This window comes from Ovis canadensis, chromosome 1 (assembly GCF_042477335.2).
Source record: "Ovis canadensis isolate MfBH-ARS-UI-01 breed Bighorn chromosome 1, ARS-UI_OviCan_v2, whole genome shotgun sequence".
Lineage (NCBI taxonomy): Eukaryota > Metazoa > Chordata > Mammalia > Artiodactyla > Bovidae > Ovis > Ovis canadensis.
In genome coordinates, this window is record NC_091245.1 from 64511271 (window position 1) to 64530310 (window position 19040).

The window sequence follows — 19040 nt, forward strand, 5'->3', positions numbered from 1 at the left end:
AAATTCCATGCAATAAGACATATGTCTAAAATTCCTCTACTCTTCTTTACTGGCCTTGGCAGAACCCGTCTTTCCTTCTAGCCACATTTCACTTTGCATAAAAATGCTTCTTGAGTAATCCAAACACTTGTAGCTATGCAACGTTTCATTCTTTTGAAGAAAATTTCTTTGAGTGAGGAATACACAAGAAGTCTAAGGTTAAAGTGGTACCAAGACTAAATGATTTCACAAGATGCCTTTTCCAGATTCCTGCAATGTATTTTACCATCACAAGGTTACTGGGAGAGATGTTTGGCAAAGGGGAGCCTACAATCACTAGTATAAGTAGGACAACAGAAGATTTAATTCCAGCAGACTCACCCTTTGCATAGACAGGAGAGTCTACTTCAGATTTCCCTCAAAATTTTCTTGTAAAACAGATAAGCTACCCGGTGGAAACCCTTAAACTTTGCTGTCAAAATGGGATATGTGTGGTATACAAATAAGAACAAAAATATTGATAAAGACCATTATTAACAACCTTGACAAGAAGACCACTTAATATTTTATAAAAATTTTAATGATTAGATTGCCTCAAAGACTAACTGTCACATATTTTCAGGTGTTCCACAGGTATTACTGGCTTAAATAGAGTGTATGTGTGTGAAGGAGGCAGCTGTGTATCAGATAGGGAATGCAGAATTGATTCCAAGACAAATCTGTATCAAAAAAATTGTCAATTCTTCCCTGATAAATATCAAACTGAAAAGACATCCATAATGTTTATGCAAGGTATTGATTCTGTAAGTATATCAATCAATCGTTACTTCAGTTTGTGTTGATACATTTACAATCAGAGGACTTGTTATCATGTTTATAAATTATCTATGCAGGTGACCTGAGGGATTAGATGTATTATTATAGAATTCTTTGAACATTGGCTGGCACATAGTAAGCGCCCAAGTAGTGTTACCTATTATTATTGAAAATCTGCCTTACTAAAACATTTCCTCCCTTAAATCATATTTCATTCAATAAGCATTTTTAAAGAAAAGGTTTTTAATTTTTTAAGATCTGTTGGTGAGTTTTTAAATGCACCCTATATAATTTTTTTTCATTTTATAATGTTAACCTTTTAGGTCACTAAATTCTGTAATGAAAAAAACCATAACCGAGAAGCTCCAAGTCTACAAAACAAAATGTGCAATTATAGAAGCACATGGGAGGTGATCAGCAATTCTGAGGATTTTAAAAACACAACGGCTATGTCGGCACCACCCCCTCCACCTGTCTTCTCATTGCTAAAGATCAGTGAAAGAATTGTGTGCTTAGTTCTTGATAAGTCTGGAAGCATGGCGGTGAGTTCGTGGGCCCATTTTTCCTGGATGTAGGGACAGGGCAGTGATTGAATGTCTAAGAACATTCTGACTGCTACCTGCACCTGGGTTCTTCTAAAATGTATGGTGGCATAAGTACTGCCACCTCCTGTGATCTTGACCTCAAGAGGGGCAATGACCATTATAATGAAAGAAGGATGTAATTAGAGTTAGAAGGACCTAATCCAAGAATTTTCTTTCCCAGAAAATGGAGAGTTTATTCAGGAGAACTTTTAAGTCTTCAGTAAAGCTTTTATTGCAGGATCAGAACTGGAGATTGAAATGTGTAATTATTTCCTAATCTTACTCCCTTTATCTATTGAAAATACTTGACAGGCATGAAGAAAGAGTGAATTCAGAGCTTCCAAACTACATTCCAAATCAAGGAACAAGATCAACCAACAGGATTCTTAACATGTTTCTCTTATTTAAACTCTCTATAGGAATGACCTCCTTATGCTCAAAGACACAGACAGAAAGCATCACTATAAAGAAGATTTGGCCAGATTCAGCCATTCATTCCTTCTACTACATTAAGAGAATGGTACTAGGCTTGTACTAGGCTTTAGGAATAGAGATCCATATCCTTGAAAAGTTCATAGATGAATAAAGAAAGATTTCACCCTCTTTCCCATCATGAGTTAATATTTATTATATTTCAATATTTGGCATAGGTATCCACTTTGTCCAAGACATGGGCTGGTCTTCCAGGCTGGGCTAAGGGCATTTCTGTAGTTCTTTCACAGTGACCTGGCTGTGTGTTTAGTCACTCAGTCATGTCCAACGCTTTGTGACCTCATGAACTGTAGGCTCCTCCGTCCATGGGATTTTCCAGGCAAGAATATTGGAGTGCCATTTTCCCCTCCAGGAGATCTTCTTGATCCAGGGACTGAACCCATGTCTCCTGTGTCTCATGCATTGCAGGCAAATTCTTTACCTGCTGAGTCATCAGGGTTCCTCTTATTACTATATATTATATTGAAATTACACATTTTTCTCCCACTATTTTATGAATACCTCTCGGACTTGAAACCATCTTATCTAGGAACCAGGTCTCCTAGGACTTGAAGTAGTCTTATTCATCTTTGTGTCCTTTTGTCTAGAATATGGTTTATCACATGTAGGCATTCAATAAAAAATTGTTGAAATGAACAGACTATAAATAGCAGGTGGAATGTGTCAAAAGGATGGCACATTTGAGGCAGCATAAAGCATGCTGAAGATCAGGAATAATATATTCAACAAATGGGGGTTGATTAGTTAGTGGAAATGGCAGCGGATGATACAGCTGGCTGAAATAATCCACAGTACTACAGGGTTTCAGAAAGAATATCAGAGTGCTAGACCTCACCATGTAACAATGTTTTAGGAAGAGTCCCTGGGGAGAGATGAGATTCTTAATTGGGAGAGAAGATAAACAGTTTTCCCTAGACAGGGTGCAGGCATAGTCAAGTTTAAAGGTAAAGCAAAATGGTAGACATAACCCGCTAAGATGGGGATATATTATAGAAGTTCCTCACTGTGATTTGTTTGTAGGCAGTTCAGAGGGAAACCTGGGCATGTGTTGGGAACAGATGCCACAGGTCAATTGGTACTGAGGGACTGGAAAAGACCAATGCATGAAAAGGTGTACATCCTAGGGTATTCACCTAGAAAATAAGGACTAGAATCCTAGTGGGTTACCAAAGAACCAATTACAGTTAATCCATTAGTGGAAATGTGGCGGGGTGTAGTTAGGTGTAGAAGCAGAAATGGGCAAGGTGGAATTTAGAGTAAATTTCATCTTTTGGTTAGTCAGGTGCCCAGGGGATGGAGAGATTTCAGTCTCTAGTTGGAGTCCATGATGGTCTGGTTTGATATTGATATTATGGGACCTGGGGAGTAGTTTCATCCTGATACAACTGGAATGGAGGATCCCAGGAGTAATCAAGCAGTCTCTAACATTTGAGTAATCACCCCCCAGTTCCAACCCAGCCTCCACCATACTCTACACCTCTAATTTAGGTGCTTAGAAGCCCAGAATCAGCTCTAGTTTAAAACCTGTGTTCCTTTATATACTATACATATGTATTACATAAGGCTTCCCAGGTGGCTCAGTGGGTAAAGAATCCACCTGTATTGCAGGAGATGCAGGTTCAATCCCTGGACTGGGAAGATCCCCTGGAGAAGGAAATGGCAAACCACTCCAGTATTCTTTCCTGGAGAATCCCATGGACAGAGAGCCTGGCAGGCTACAGTTCATGGGGTTGAAAAAGAGTCAGACACAACTTGGCTATCAAACCACCATGTATTACATAATAAATAGAACTGTATTTTTAATTTTATCAATTGAAAAAATTTGCTTTCTTTAATAACATCAATTACCATTGATAGAAAACCTTTAACAACAAAGTCTGTTCACTCATTTTATGTGCGCTTCTACTACTTTCCTGTCAAAAATTACTTGTTTTTATTACCCGTTTTTATTCAGAATTCTAATCGTCTAAATCGAATGAACCAAGCGGCCCAACATTTCCTGCTGCAGATTGTTGAAAATGGATCTTGGGTGGGGATGGTGCACTTTGATAGTACTGCCTCCATCAGAAGTAATCTAATCCAAATCATAAGCAGCAACGAAAGAAGAAAGCTCTTGGAAAGTTTACCTACAGTTGCTAGCGGAGGAACTTCCATCTGCAGTGGAATTGAATCAGGATTTCAGGTGAAAACCATACTTCAAATATACTTTGTTTATTACTAGAACATTTTTATGTTAAGTGGTGCTCCTCATACTTGCTCCCTAATTTTAACATAAGTAATTCTGAAAAGTAGAGAACTAATCACATAGAGAAATTCACTTGTCCATCTTTCCATTAAAAGAAATCAATGAGCAAAGTAATGGGTAAATAAATGACTATTACAGTTTCACTGGAGTATAAGCCCAATGAAGTCAGAGACTTTGTCTTATTACCATGCAGTAGTCAGTGCTCAAGGAATGTTAATTAAATAAGAGGGCTTGAACAGCAAGAGTCATCCAATTTTAAGCAATGAAGCAAGTTATATGGTTTGATTCTCCTTCAGAGCAATCCTCATTTTAGCTTCTGTTATATTCAGTTAGGGAAACTAATGTTTATCCGTCAAAGTTCCAGATGTAGCAAGAACTGTTAAGCATACTTAGGGTAAGGAATACTGGTCATAACATGAGTTGTGACATCATCAGAGTACTGACTATACTACTTACTAGCCACATAATCTAGGCACAGTCTTCAGCCTCCTTGGAAATTAGTCTCTAATGCCTTATGTATAAAGTATAGAAAAATAAGAATGCTTAACTCATAGGATTATTATGAGACTTAAGCAAAATGATACATGTTTGTACTTAGGACAGTAGTCATTATACTACATAGTAAACGTATAATTCACATTAATTATTATTACAAATCTTATTTTTATCCAAATGGTCACCTTGAGCTCAAAATTAATATCAATTGCATCATTTTCCTGCTTAAAAAACATGTCCCTTCACAGTCCATAAGATAAAGTCTAAATTCCTCAGTGTGATGTTATTTAAAAGCTTCTCATTCTGTGATAAACTTGCCCTCACCTCTCTTGCCAGCCTTTTTTTTTTTTCAGTTCTCCCTTACCAATACTCTCTGCCTCAACCAATTTACTGCACACATTGTTCCCCAAGCCCCTATGTACTAGCAGCCTTCATACATGTAATTCCCCCGTCTAAAATGCTTCTTTTCTGTCTTTGTATGCCAAAATTCTATCCATTCTTCAAAATCCTTGATCCTTCATGCAGCTTTTCCTGCCACTTCCAACTCTATCGAATGTCTATCTTTTATGAATTAATGGCATTTTAGTATAGTTTTCTAACACGAAGTCTGGGTTCATACTCCAGTGATCACTTACCAGATTTCTAACTTTAAGCATTCTTCACCTCACTAGCTTTTAATTATGTCATCAATAAAATTGAGTATGAATGTTAGCCTGTAGGGTTGTTCATGTTTAATTTATTCAATACATATTTACTGTAGGGAGTAACCATAATATATTTTAATTTATTAACACATATTTATGTAAGAAGCAAATCTCACATGTTAACTTATTGGGGAACAGATAATATACAGATAAATCTATCAATTATTTTTTTTTAATTGAAGGTTGTAGAGATAGTCTTGTGAAGTGACCAAACAAACGTGATGTGAATAAGTAAGAGGGAAAAGAGGGACAAAGCCTACTTTAGAAGAGAGGATCTATCTGAAGGGTGAAGAGAGGATCTATCTGAAGGGTGATGGTTAAGCTAAGATTTGAAGGATGAGAAGGAACCAGTCATTCAGGTAGAAAGAAAAGGGCCAAGTCCCTTGGGAATGAGGTGAACAAAAACTGAATTATTTAAGAAATGATAGAAGCCAGTGACACTGGAATTTGGCAAGTAAGGGGAATGAAATGTAATTGCTGGGTAGAAAATGACTATATTCTTCAAATCCTCAAAAAAATATGATGAGGTTTGTATTTTAAACAAAACAGAAGGGCTTTAAGCACAAAAGACATAATTATTTCATAGCAGTTTAGTTCAGTTGCTCAGTCATGTCTGACTCTTTGTGACCCCATGAATTGCAGCCTGCCAGGCCTCCCTGTCCATCACCAACTCCCGGAGTTCACTCAGATTCACGTCCATAGAGTCAGTGATCCCATCTAGCCATCTCATCCTCTGTCGTTCCCTTCTCCTCCTGCCCCCAATCCCTCCAGCATCAGAGTTTTTTCCAATGAGTTAACTCTTCGCATGAGGTGGCCAAAGTGTTGGAGTTTCAGCTTTAGCATCATTCCTTCCAAAGAAATCCCAGGCTTGATCTCCTTTAGGATGGACTGGTTCAATCTCCTTGCAGTCCAAGGGACTCTCAAGAGTCTTCTCCAACACCACAGTTCAAAAGCATCAATTCTTCAGTGCTCAGCTTTCTTCACAGTCCAACTTTCACAGCCATACATGACCACAGGAAGAACCATAGCCTTGACTAGACGGACCTTAGTCGGCAAAGTAATGTCTCTGCTTTTGAATATACTATCTAGGCTGGTCATCACTTTTCTTCCAAGGAGTAAGCGTCTTTTAATTTCACAGCTGCAGTCACCATCTGCAGTGATTTTGGAGCCCAAAAGAGTAAAGTCTGACACTGTTTCCACTGTTTCCCCATCTATTTCCCATGAAGTGATGGGACCAGATGCCATGATCTTCGTTTTCTGAATGTTGAGCTTTAAGCCAACTTTTTCACTCTCCACTTTCACTTTCATCAAGAGGCTTTTTAGTTCCTCTTCACTTTCTGCCATAAGGGTGGTGTCATCTGCATATCTGAGGTGATTGATATTTCTCCCAGCAATCTTGATTCCAGCTTGTGCTTCTTCCAGCCCAGCATTTCTCATGATGTACTCTGCATATAAGTTAAATACGCAGGGTGACAACATACAGCCTTGATGCACTCCTTTTCCTATTTGGAACCAGTCTGTTGTTCCATATCCAATTCTAACTGTTGCTTCCTGACCTGCATATAGGTTTCTCAAGAGGCAGGTTAGGTGGCCTGGTATTCCCATCTCTTTCAGTTTATTGTGATCCACACAGTCAAAGGCTTTGGCATAGTCAATAAAGCAAAAATAGATGTTTTTCTGGAACTCTCTTGCTTTTATATTTCTCTTCTTCCCCCACCCCCAAATTTGCTGCTTTTGCAGGATCCCTACTAAATGCTATTTTTAATTCTCTGTAGAGAATTGCCAGCAGATGTTGGCAATTTGACTCTGGTTACCCTATATCAAATAAAATGTAAGGATTAAGACTGGTAGTAGAGTAGTAATCTAGGGATAGGTTGGGAGTTTGGAGTTGGAGTAAATTACAAAATGTGTAAAATCCATTTAACTCACAGCAAATTTCAGTAAATGGTAGCACTATAATAAAAAAAGCTTCTCTTTATTGATTATATTAGTTTTGCCTTTGCCAATCATCTCTATATTTCCCCAGTCTCTCACCCAACTCCCAATAAATATCTTTAAATGTAATTATTTCTATGAATACAAAATCCATGTAGTTCCTGCTGAATCCCCAGCAGTCAGTACAGTGAATAACACACTGCAAGTGTTCAGTGAATAAAATCATACAAGGGAGACATGAAGGACAGAGAACTCTGCTTCATCTTTGAATCTTCATTTGTTCCCAAATGTGTAGGGAAGATGTGATGGGGATGCTGTATAAATGCTGTAATGCATGAAAGCATTTCCTAAATTTTAATTTGGTTCTAGTGTACATTAAGCCATATTTCACATATATTAAAAATACACATTCAGAAAACTAAGATCATGGCATCTGATTCCATCGCTGTATGGCAAATAGATAGGGAAACAATGGGGACAGTGAGAGACTTTATTCTGGGGGGCTCCAAATCACTGCAGATGGTGACTGCAGCCATGAAATTAAAAGACACTTGCTCTTTGGAAGAAAAGCTATAACCAACCTAGACAGCATATTAAAAAGCAGAGACATTACTTTCTCAAAGAAGGTCCATCTAGTCAAAGCTATGGTTTTTCAGTGGTCATGTATAGATGTGAGAGTTGGACTATAAAGAAAGTTGAGCACTGAGAATTGATGCTTTGAAGTCCCTTGGACTGCAAGGAGATGACACCAGCCAATCCTAAAGGAAATCTGTTCTGAATATTAATTGGAAGGACTGATGCTGACGCTGAAGCTCCAACACTTAGACCACCTGATGTGAAGAACTGAAAAGACCCTGATGCTGGGAAAGACTGAAGGCGGGAGGAGAAGGGGACTACAGAGGATGAGATGGTTGGATGGCATCACTGACTCGATGGACATGAATTAGGCAAGCTCCGAGAGTTAGTGATGGACAGGGAAGCCTGATGTGCTGTAGTCCATGGGGTCACAAAGAGTCTGACACAACTGAGCGACTGAACTGACTGAACTGAAAAATATATAGCAGTCATTCTTTGCCTCAAAACCTGCAAAAATTGAAACAAGACTGGTCACATTGTATCATGACACCAGCATTAGTAAGAATTTTTACAGTGTAAACCCTTCTGTGTAAACCTATACACATCTCCACTACTAATTCAGGAAAGCCACTGAGAGCCTATCATTTTTTTTCCTCTTGGACTGGACTCGGTTTCTCAGAATGATGTATCAAGAAGCCACTTCCAATAAAGCTGTCAAAGAAGATGAAATACAGTTGTCTTCCTGAGATAAATTATCTTTATCCTTTCTTATGGGTGCCTAGATTCAAAACTCTGTGTTTCAAACTATTTAGCTTTATAGGAAATGGTTCAAGCCATAAATAGGACACATTCTCAGTAAGTCATATATTCTCTTAGCATCATTAATATGCTTAGTTATGTGCTTGTGACTATTAGCGATTAATTAAAAATTATATAACAAGATTTTTAACTTGTGTAGAACTTTCCACATCTTTTGTTTATTAGCATACTGAGGATACCCTAATTTGGAACCAACAGCTTCTTTAAAAATTTTGAGGTGAACTCAATGCATCTAGCTGCCTACAGAACCAAAGAAGCAAAAAAATATTTAATGCCATTATATGCTTGGTGTCTGGTTTTCCTGAGTGCCACCGAATGTGATGTCATAGTCATTGAACTCAAGTAGGATTTTCCATACCCCTACTCCCACACAACTTCATCTGAGCAAACATTTCCTACTGTGGGTGGACAGAAAATAAAAAGTTCTGTTTAAATTCCCCTAGCATTGTGATTACAGATCCTTTGATTTAAAAATGAAGCTGTCTCCTCTTTTCTGCACACTATTTTCTATGTCCATTTTATCCTAATCTCTCCCAGGCCTAGTTGACCTAGGATCACCTGTAATAATGTTCTGATTATATTTGTAGGCAATTAGAAATGCTTACTTTCAACTAGATGGATCTGAAATAGTGCTGCTGACTGACGGGGAGGATAACACTGTAAAGTCTTGTACTGAGAAAGTGAAACAAAGTGGGGCCATCATTCATTTCATTGCTCTTGGACCAAATGCTGCTCTAGAAGTCAAAGAGATGAGCACTGCAACAGGTAAAATATGACATGCATCCTTTGATAGCAATACATAAATGTACAGGCTGACAATTCAACAAGTTCTCTTAAGCTCCTCCTCTGCAGGTGCTGTGCCAGGAGCTTGGGATCAGAGTTAAACCAGACATGATCTGAAGGTGCCAATAGTCCCGCTGAATGGAGAGACAAATAACACCACTAATCAGAAAAGCATAATCAGATAACACTGGTCCATAACAAGAGACATACATAGGTGTCAAACACCATGTGAGCAGATGGAGTCATTGATTCTCTCAGTATTGAATAGAGTCGGGGAAACAAGGCATGAGCGATGAGGAGCTAGACATTTATCAGTTTGTTTGCTTTCTCTGGAAGAAAAAAGGATGACAGAGAATATAAAGCATGTTGGGGTGACAATGCAAGCCACATTGAGGGATAGTGAGAAATACATGAGGCTATAGAATAGACTGAAAGTTAAGGGATGGGCTTAACAGAAGCTCCGGCTATAAATATAGTAATAACAATGTTTCTAGATTAAATGTAAAATAGCTATTATCTTACAAAGACATGTGAAGAAAATGGACTACATGTGTTCAGTGCCTTCTTAAACATAGTAGAGAATACATAATTTATAACATTATAAAAATCAATTATTGTATTGAATTGACCTCTAATGTTACCAAACACTTGCTTTTTAATGCTTAATTGTACAAACTCCCATCATTTCGAAGTAATTTTATAGCCATTGTAAAGTATTTCTGTCCTAAATATCCCTCCAAAAGTATTGTTTTTAAACTTGTCCCTATTGCTTACCATTTTTTTATCTGCTCATTGCCAAATTTTGTCAGGATGCTTCAATATGAAATCTCTTTAACCTTTCTGATTCTGACCCACTCTGGCAGGAAAACTTGAAAGCTGATACGGTTAGAACTGTATCTTAAATAATCATTAAAGTGAATAATTCTCCTAAAGGTTATGTGATCTTGTGAGCTTTAGTTCATGAAATTATAACATCTCCTTTCACATTCTTTAGTTAGTTCATGCATTTAAACCAGAAAGATTTCTACTAGTGGAGTTTAAAGGTAGGTTACCTCCCAGTTATGAAAATCTTAAGGTAACATTTCAGAGATAATCTTTATACTTATCTGATTTGGGTTTATTTTTATAATACATACTGAAACTATGGTTTTGTTTACCCTGATATCATCTTAATCACTAAAATGTGAAAAGCACTTATTTTCTGAAAAGCAACCTAGTTAATGTATTTACATTTTAGGAGGAAAACCTATTTTTGCTTCAGATGAAGGCCAGAACAATGGCCTTATTGATGCTTTTGCAGCCCTTGCATCAGCGAACATCGATGCCTCCCAGCAATCTCTTCAGGTCAGAGTTCCTAGTCCTCAAGTGTTTATGTTTGGATTTAGACTTAACCAAGAAAAATAATCTGGTTGTTACAAGTTTTGAGTTCTGTATCATCACCAGGTGGCTCAGTGGTAAATAATCTGCCTGCCAATTTAGGAGATGCTGGGTGGATCCCTGGGTGGGGAAGATCCCCTGTAGGAGAAAATGGCAATCCATTCCGGTATTCTTGTCTGGAGAATTCCATGGACTAGGAGCCTGTAGGGCTCCTAGTCCATGGGGTCAGAAAGAGTCAGACACAACTGAGTGACTGAACACTTTATTTTAAGTCAAGAAAAATGGTAAACTGAGGGCAATACACACACATACACACACAGAACTAATTTTCTCAGAGGTAGTTTAGCACTTTAATGCTAAATCCTAGTGTAGGTGCTCACCAAGACAGCTGGGAAAATAATAACAGGGCCGTATCTCCAACTGTAAATCCCACTGTCCTGCTCTAATGCTTTTATTATACCCTGTTCTCTCCTCAGTAGCTATATTTCCACACTTTCTGACTGACAACTGTCATCCCAATTAGCTTTCAAAGAGATCGCAAGCTTAAGGTGGTATGCCATATTTAAGTTTGTTCTCAAGGCAGAAATTTAAAAATATGTAAAACAGAAAAAAAGCATAAAATTACTCTCTTCTACAGTTATTAATTTTTTATATATTTAAACAGCTTGAAAGTAAGGGATTAAAACTCAACAGTAATGACTGGATGAATGGCACTGTAATAATTGATAGCACTGTGGGAAAGGACACATACTTTCTCATCACATGGAGCAAACAACTTCCCTCTATTTATCTCTTTGATCCCAATGGAATGTCAGTGGAGAATTTCACAGTGGATTCAGCTTCCAAAATGGCCTATCTCAATATTCCAGGAGCTACAAAGGTAAGCAATTAATTTTTAGACCTCCTCGCAAATTTTACAGGTGAAAATATATCATTTGATATCACAAATATGGGTGCCAATGCTTGTATCACTTCAAAATTAAAATAAAGTAGAATGTACTTGATATGACTGTATGGTCCTGAAAGTTTTGGTGACAGAGGGGAAAAAAAAGAACTTAAGCATTAGAAGAAAGGAAGAGAAAGGAAAAAATTAAGTAGGCTAAGGATAACTTTGAAGGGACAATGTAGTAAGTCTGTGCAGCTTGCTGTGTAGATAGCTACAAAGCTATTTCTTATACCAGATCATAGGGGAGCTTCCTTGATAACTCAGTTGGTAAAGAATCTGCCAACAATGCAGGAGACCCCAGTTTGATTCCTGGCTCGGAAAGATCTGCTGGAGAAGGGATAGGCTACCCACGCCAATATTCTTAGGCTTCTCTTGTGGCTCAGCTGGTAAAGAATCTGCCTGCAGTGCAGTAGCCTGGGTTTGATCCCTGGGTTGGAAAGGCTACCCACTCCAATATTGTGGCCTAGAGAATTCCACGGACTATTGTCCATGGGGTCGCAAAGAGTCGGAAATGACTGAGCAACTTTCACTTTCACTTTTCACCAGGTCAGAGTCTGTAGACTCTGAGATCTAAGGATAAGTCCAAGATCAAGGCAAACTTTCCAAAACTTATTTTTACCAATGGAGATTTCATAAACTTTGGATACCAGGCATGATAATAGGATATTCTTTCCAAACTGCCTCAACTGTTACCTCTTTACCCTCAAAACTCTTAAAGCTCTCAAAGCTCTGTTTATTCGGTAACACACTTAATAGTTTAGAGTTAGATAATGGAAAAACAGAAAATAGCTTGCTGTTGAATACTTATTCCATTTTTATTGAATTTTTAGGTGGGTGTGTGGACTTACAATGTTCAAGCAAAAACAAGCTCAGAAACATTGACTATAACAGTAAATTCTCAGGCAGCAAACCCTTTTGTGCCTCCAATCACAGTGAATGCTAAAGTGAATAAAGATACAAACAGCTATCCCAGCCCACTGATTGTTTATGCAGAAATTCTACAAGGGTATTTACCCATTCTTGGAGCCAACGTGACTGCTTTCATTGAATCAAAATTTGGAGAAACAGAAGTTTTGGAACTTTTGGATAATGGTGCAGGTAAATCACAGGTTTCTTGGAACAAGTCTAAATTTTGATAACTCAAGGTATGTTATGAGTCCCTGATGAAATGTGGGGCAGAGGGACAGGCATCAGAAAATTGACGCAGATTGTGGATGAACAACTGGACCAGGGTGAAATTCTATCCTGGTAACAACTCCAAAGTGATTTGCAAGTGTCTTACACATGGTAGAGCACTCAATGAACTTTCCTGTCATTATTGTTCTTTCTTCCATTTAGACAACCAATGTCTTCCAATACATAGGAAAGTATCATTGCTGATATTGAGGACAGCATCAGGAATTCTGAATAAGTGTTTCCTAGGGGTATATATGGAGAAGGCAATGGCACTCCACTCCAGTACTTTTGCCTGGAAAATCCCATGGATGGAGGAGCCTGGTAGGCTGCAGTCCATGGGGTTTCTAGAGTCAGACATGACTGAGCGACTTCACTTTCACTTTTCACTTTCATGCACTGGAGAAGGAAATGGCAACCCACTCCAGTGTTCTTGCCTGGAGAATCCCAGGGACGGGGAAGCCTGGTGGGCTGCCGTGTATGGGATCGCACAGAGTTGGACACGACTGAAGCGACTTAGCAGCAGCAGCAGCAGCAGCACCAGCAGGATTATATAACCAAGAAAGTCTGGCCAGAGACAGTGAAACCCAACTAGTAGTATGGAATGAAGCAGTACAATTTGGGTCCCTGGCAGGGAGGGGATGACAGCCATGAGAAATTCCCAACAGCTGGATAAAAAGTTCACATATAATCTTGGGGACTGAGACCAAAGGAAGCTGGATCTGCCATCAGAGAGAAGGGGACATCACTGGGTCATCATCAGATACCAGATCTGATTAGAAGGTATCAAAATAGAGTGTTGACCACTCTCTATCTCCTTGGTCTGTATGGGTGAGTGGTACTGTACTTTAAAACCTTTTCCCAATTCTGAATTATTCTGGGAACTAACACTTTTTTAGAGAGGTCATCTAGTAAAGAAATTACTATCTCAGTAAACATCTAAGTTGTCAGAATTTTCAATTAGCTTCTTTTCGATGTAGTTAAATCAGCCAGCTTATAACCTATCATCAGCTAGAGTTGGCCCTGTGAGAAGTTTAGAAGGCAAAAGTCTTTGGTTTATCAGTGCCGTCATCTAATATGACAATATTTTCTTATATTATCCTATGACCCTCTTTCTCCCAACCCCTTCCATGCTAAGTTAAAACTCCTGTATCTTGTTTCATTTCTCAAGGAGAAATAAAATTTCTCAAATAAAACTCAAATAATTTGGGACAGCTTTACCTAAGAAAGCATAGATGCTTAAGAATGACTTTACCTAAGAAAGCATTGGCAATTAACAATGACTTGGAGTAGGGGTTCTCAAATTTTAACTCCTGAAGTGAAACTCCTGAAGAGCTTGTTTTATAACACAGAATGGGAACACCGGAAAAACTTTCATTCCTTATATGACCCAGAGAAACGCAGATGCTGTTGGTCTAAGGATTTCATTTTAAGAATCTCTCTCTTAAAAGTCTTAACCCTCCGGAGAAATGTGTTTGCAAGTTAACAAAACTCTCTAGTACTGGTGATATGAAGAAATATCCTTATGATACAGTATTCCTAAGCTCTCCTAAATGTTTATTCTAAAAACAGATGGGGTTTTCCACTGTTAGACCAGAAAATTAATCAATCATAGTGTAAGAGGTAGGGGTTAAAACGAAAAGTGAGACATTGAAGATAAGTTAAATAAGTAATTTGTAGGTGATAGCAATGAGAATTAAATCTTATGCAAAGATAATATTTCTTTAGTGGGGATCCTTTGATTCGGAGAGAGAGAGAGACAACATAATTGTGCTTAAAGCATGAGCTGCAAACAGACTAGCTGAGAAACGGTAAGAAGAATGCTATAATAATCTGCATATGAGTTCATAAGATGAAGGCATTAAGTACAGATGCATAGGTATCAGTATATATACCAGTATGTCTGTGTAATAATATATTATTACAAATAAAAAGGGAAAAAATGGAAGCAGTGAAAGATTTTATTTTCTTGGTCTCCAAAATCACTGCAGTGATAGCAGCCATGAAATTAAAAGACTTGCTCCTTGGAAGAAAAGCTATGACAAACTTAGATAGCGTATTAAATAACAGAGACATCACTTTGCCACCAAAGGTCTGAATAGTCAAAGCTATGGTTTTTCCAGTAGTCATGTACAGATGTAAAAGTTGGACCATAAAGAAGGCTGAGCACCAAAGAATTGATGCTTTTGCACTGTGGTACTGGAGAAGACTCTTGAGAGGATATTAAACCATTCAATCCTAAAAGAAATAAACCCTGGATATTCATTGGAAGGACTGTTGCTGAAGCTCTAATACTTTGGTCACATGATGCAAAGAGCTGATTCACTGGAAAAGACCCTGATGCTGGGAAAGACTGAAGGCAAAAGGCAAAGAGGGCTGAGGATTAGATGGTTAGATAGCACCATTGACTCAATGGACATGAATTTCAGCAAACTGTGGGAGATAGCAGAGGACAAGGAAGCTTGGCGTGCTGCAGTTCATGTGTCTGACAAAAAAAGTCAAACACAACTTAGTGACTGAACAACAATCACAACAAAAATAATACACACACACACACACACACACACACACAGGCTTCCCAGATGGCACCAGTGGTAAAGAGGCCACCAGCCCGTGCAGGAGACATAAGAGGCTTCGGTTTGATTCCTGGGTCAGGAAGATCTCCTGGTCAGGAAAGAGGGTCAGGAAGATCTCCTGGAGGAGGGCATGGCAACCCACTCCAATATTCTTGCCTGAAGAATCCCACAGACAGAGGACATTGGTGGGCTACAGTCTGCAGGGTTGCAGAGTCTGACAGGACTGAAGCGACTTAGTATGCATGCATATGTACACACACAAACACAGTACCACAAGGATATCCATCCAACAAGATACTGATTGGCAGAGCAAAATGGAAATACTCCCCAAGGGGTCAATCACAAAATAGGGAGATCAATAAAAGCAATATGCTTATAAAGCCCATATGCTTGACTTAGAAAATACTTAAGTTTTTATTTTTCTTTACATTAGTAATTTATTCCTTCACTTCCATAACAAGGTGCTGATTCTTTCAAGAATGATGGAGTCTACTCTAGATACTTTACAACTTATAAAGAAAATGGCGCATATAACTTAAAAGTACGAGCTCATGGAGGAGAAAATGCCGTCACAAGGAGCTTAAGGCATCCACTGAATACAGCTGCATTCATACCAGGCTGGGTAGTAGATGGTGAGTACTTCATAATCTCTGAAATCAACGGTGGCTTGAATAATTGTGAGTTGGTATGATTAAGGCTACAAATATTTTATAACTTCAGAGTATAGCTTCTCCCATTTCTGGAATGAATTCTCAGTCACATGACAGTTTGCCTCCAAATTAACCTAAGCTTACAGTGTCTTTGGTATAGACATTTCAATGAAAGCCAGCCATTATTAGATTTGTTTGGAACATCTGACCTACATCAACAAAAATTTGCCACATTTTCAGCTCAGGATGAAGAGGCTAATATGTTATGTACTTAAAGTGAAAGAGGAGAGCGAATAAGTTGGCTTAAAGCTCAACATTCAGAAAACGAAGATCATGGCATCCGGTCCCATCACTTCATGGGAAATAGATGGGGAAACAGTGGAAACAGTGTCAGACTTTATTTTGGGGGGGTCCAAAATCACTGCAGATGGTGATTGCAGCCATGAAATTAAAAGACGCTTACTCCTTGGAAGAAAAGTTATGACCAACCTAGATAGTATATTCAAAAGCAGAGACATTACTTTGCCGACTAAGGTCCGTTTAGTCAAGGCTATGGTTTTTCCAGTAGTCATGTATGGATGTGAGAGTTGGACTGTGAAGAAGGCTGAGCACCGAAGAATTGATGCTTTTGAACTGTGGTGTTGGAGAAGACTCTTGAGAGTCCCTTGGACTGCAAGGAGATCCAACCAGTCCATTCTGAAGGAGATCAGCCCTGGGATTTCTTTGGAAGGAATGATGCTAAAGCTGAAGCTCCAGTGCTTTGGCCACCTCATGGGAAGAGTTGACTCATTGGAAAAGACTGTGATGCTGGGAGGGATTGGGGGCAGGAGGAGAAGGGAACGACAGAGGATGAGATGGCTGGATGGCATCACTGACTCGATGGACATGAGTCTGAGTGAACTCCGGGAGATGGTGATGGACAGGGAGGCCTGGCGTGCTGTGATTCATGGAGTCACAAAGAGTCGGACACGACTGAGCGACTGAACTGAACTAACTAGAAACCAATGGTAAAATTTATCCATCTGATTACATAAGCCTTTATTTGCAAAGTTTTTATTTAGTCAAAAGGAAAAATGTGTAGAGGAAAGCAATGAAAAATATTAAGAATGCATTTTTGTTAGCTGTCCTTTGTTTCGTCCCGTATGTCACCCTTATAGCAGGCTTTCTGTTGCAATATAATCTGAATATTAGTCATTAGCAGTTGCAACAGGAAGGAAGTGTGAATGAAACCTGACACAAGTGACTGAAAGTGAACCAGTAGAAATTCCCCCAGATTTATTCCCATCTTAAAGATAATTTAAGAAATAGAGCAACTCCTTTATTTTTAAAGCATATATTATACTATATAACAATATTCCCATTCAGGACAGTCTTAATTCCAAAGCAATTTATTATCCAATTCTACCCTACAATACTCTGGTCAGGATGCTAAAGAAAGAATTCTTCTACCAACTGAATCCTTATGATCTTGTCACCAAAATCAATAAAATGAAACTGTGTATACGGAAAAAAAAGAGGGGGGGGATGTAGGATAAGAAATACAATTCATTGAGTTCCGAAAATATTAGTGCAGATTTGTCCATTAAATACCAGGAATTTGTAATGCAGGCAACATTGAAGGGAATCCACCAAGACCTGAAAATGATGAGGACACTCAGACAAATGTGGAGAGTTTCACCCGAACAGCAACAGGAGATGCATTTGTGGTTTCCAATGTTCCACAGTCTCCCTCATTACTTGACCTCTTCCCGCCAAGTCAAATCACGGATCTTGAGGCCACATCACATGAGAATGAGATCAATCTAACGTGGACAGCACCTGGGGATGATTTTGATGTTGGAAAAGGTAAGGACTACGTGTCATGCACTGTTGATTAATTGAAAGTTGCTTGTTGCAAAAGCAAGTGTCTAAGGGTGTGTGAGAGGGAAATAATTTATAATTAATAGCTCAGCAAAGTATTAATTTTATAATCTCATGTTATGAATCATCAAGTGTGGCATATTATAACCTGCCATGTATCATCTGCACAGTTTAAAAATCAGAATTCAGCTTTTATGGAAAAATAAATAAGGCTGTGGATGTGAGCATAACTTTGGCATGACTAACAGCGTTTTGGAGGAGAATGAAAAAAGATTTCATATGGTATGCTCTAGTTTCTAAACTACATATAACATTTTTTCTTAGTTCAACAGTATATCATAAGAATAAGTGAAAGCATCCTGGATCTAAGGGATAATTTTGATGATGCTCTGCAAGTAAACACTACTGCTCTGTTACCAAAAGAGGCCAATTCCAAGGAAACCTTCACATTCAAACCAGGAAATATCTCAGAGGGAAATGAAACCCACATATTCATTGCCATTCAAAGTGTGGATAAAAGCAATTTGACATCAAAAGTATCCAACATTGTGCAAGTAGCTTTGTTTGTTCAAGAAGATTACACTCCTGATGAAATTCATCCAGATCCTACTCCTGATAAAAATACCCCTAAATCCGGACTCAGCATTTCTGCCTTGGTGTTGCTAGTGGTTGGCTCTGTGGTAATTGTTAGTCTGATTTTAAGCATCACCATTTGTATCTTAAACAAGAGAAGAAAGCCTAGCAGACCCAGAACAGGGTTTTAAGAATATATCAACAACAAAATTAAAGGATGTTTCAGAATTTTTAAATTTATCATGTGTGAAAATAATTTGAAGAATTTTACAAGGAACCCTTAGACTAAATAGAAACATGCAGAGATATTTGAAAAATTGTAAATCAATATTAAATTAAACAATTTGTATTTATTAATGTATCAAAAGGTGATAACTATCTTTTTCATATTCATACCTGGTTACATATTATCTGACACAAAACTTCTCTATAAAAATACGAATTTCATCAAGAAGTT

General features: G+C 38.3%; 1 protein-coding gene across 1 annotated transcript in view; it reads left to right on the top strand.

Annotated features, from left to right (window-relative positions):
- Window positions 1-18774, top strand: part of CLCA4 (chloride channel accessory 4) — a 30821-nt gene extending 12047 nt beyond the window's left edge. Inside the window, exons 5-14 of the mRNA XM_069570644.1 lie at window positions 602-782; window positions 1119-1337; window positions 3826-4053; window positions 9233-9410; window positions 10666-10772; window positions 11470-11685; window positions 12582-12849; window positions 15962-16132; window positions 17759-17995; window positions 18335-18774. Of these exons, the coding sequence (XP_069426745.1) occupies window positions 602-782; window positions 1119-1337; window positions 3826-4053; window positions 9233-9410; window positions 10666-10772; window positions 11470-11685; window positions 12582-12849; window positions 15962-16132; window positions 17759-17995; window positions 18335-18774 (2245 nt within the window). The remainder of the gene's footprint in view (window positions 1-601; window positions 783-1118; window positions 1338-3825; window positions 4054-9232; window positions 9411-10665; window positions 10773-11469; window positions 11686-12581; window positions 12850-15961; window positions 16133-17758; window positions 17996-18334) is intronic.
- The last annotated feature ends 266 nt before the right edge of the window (window positions 18775-19040 follow it).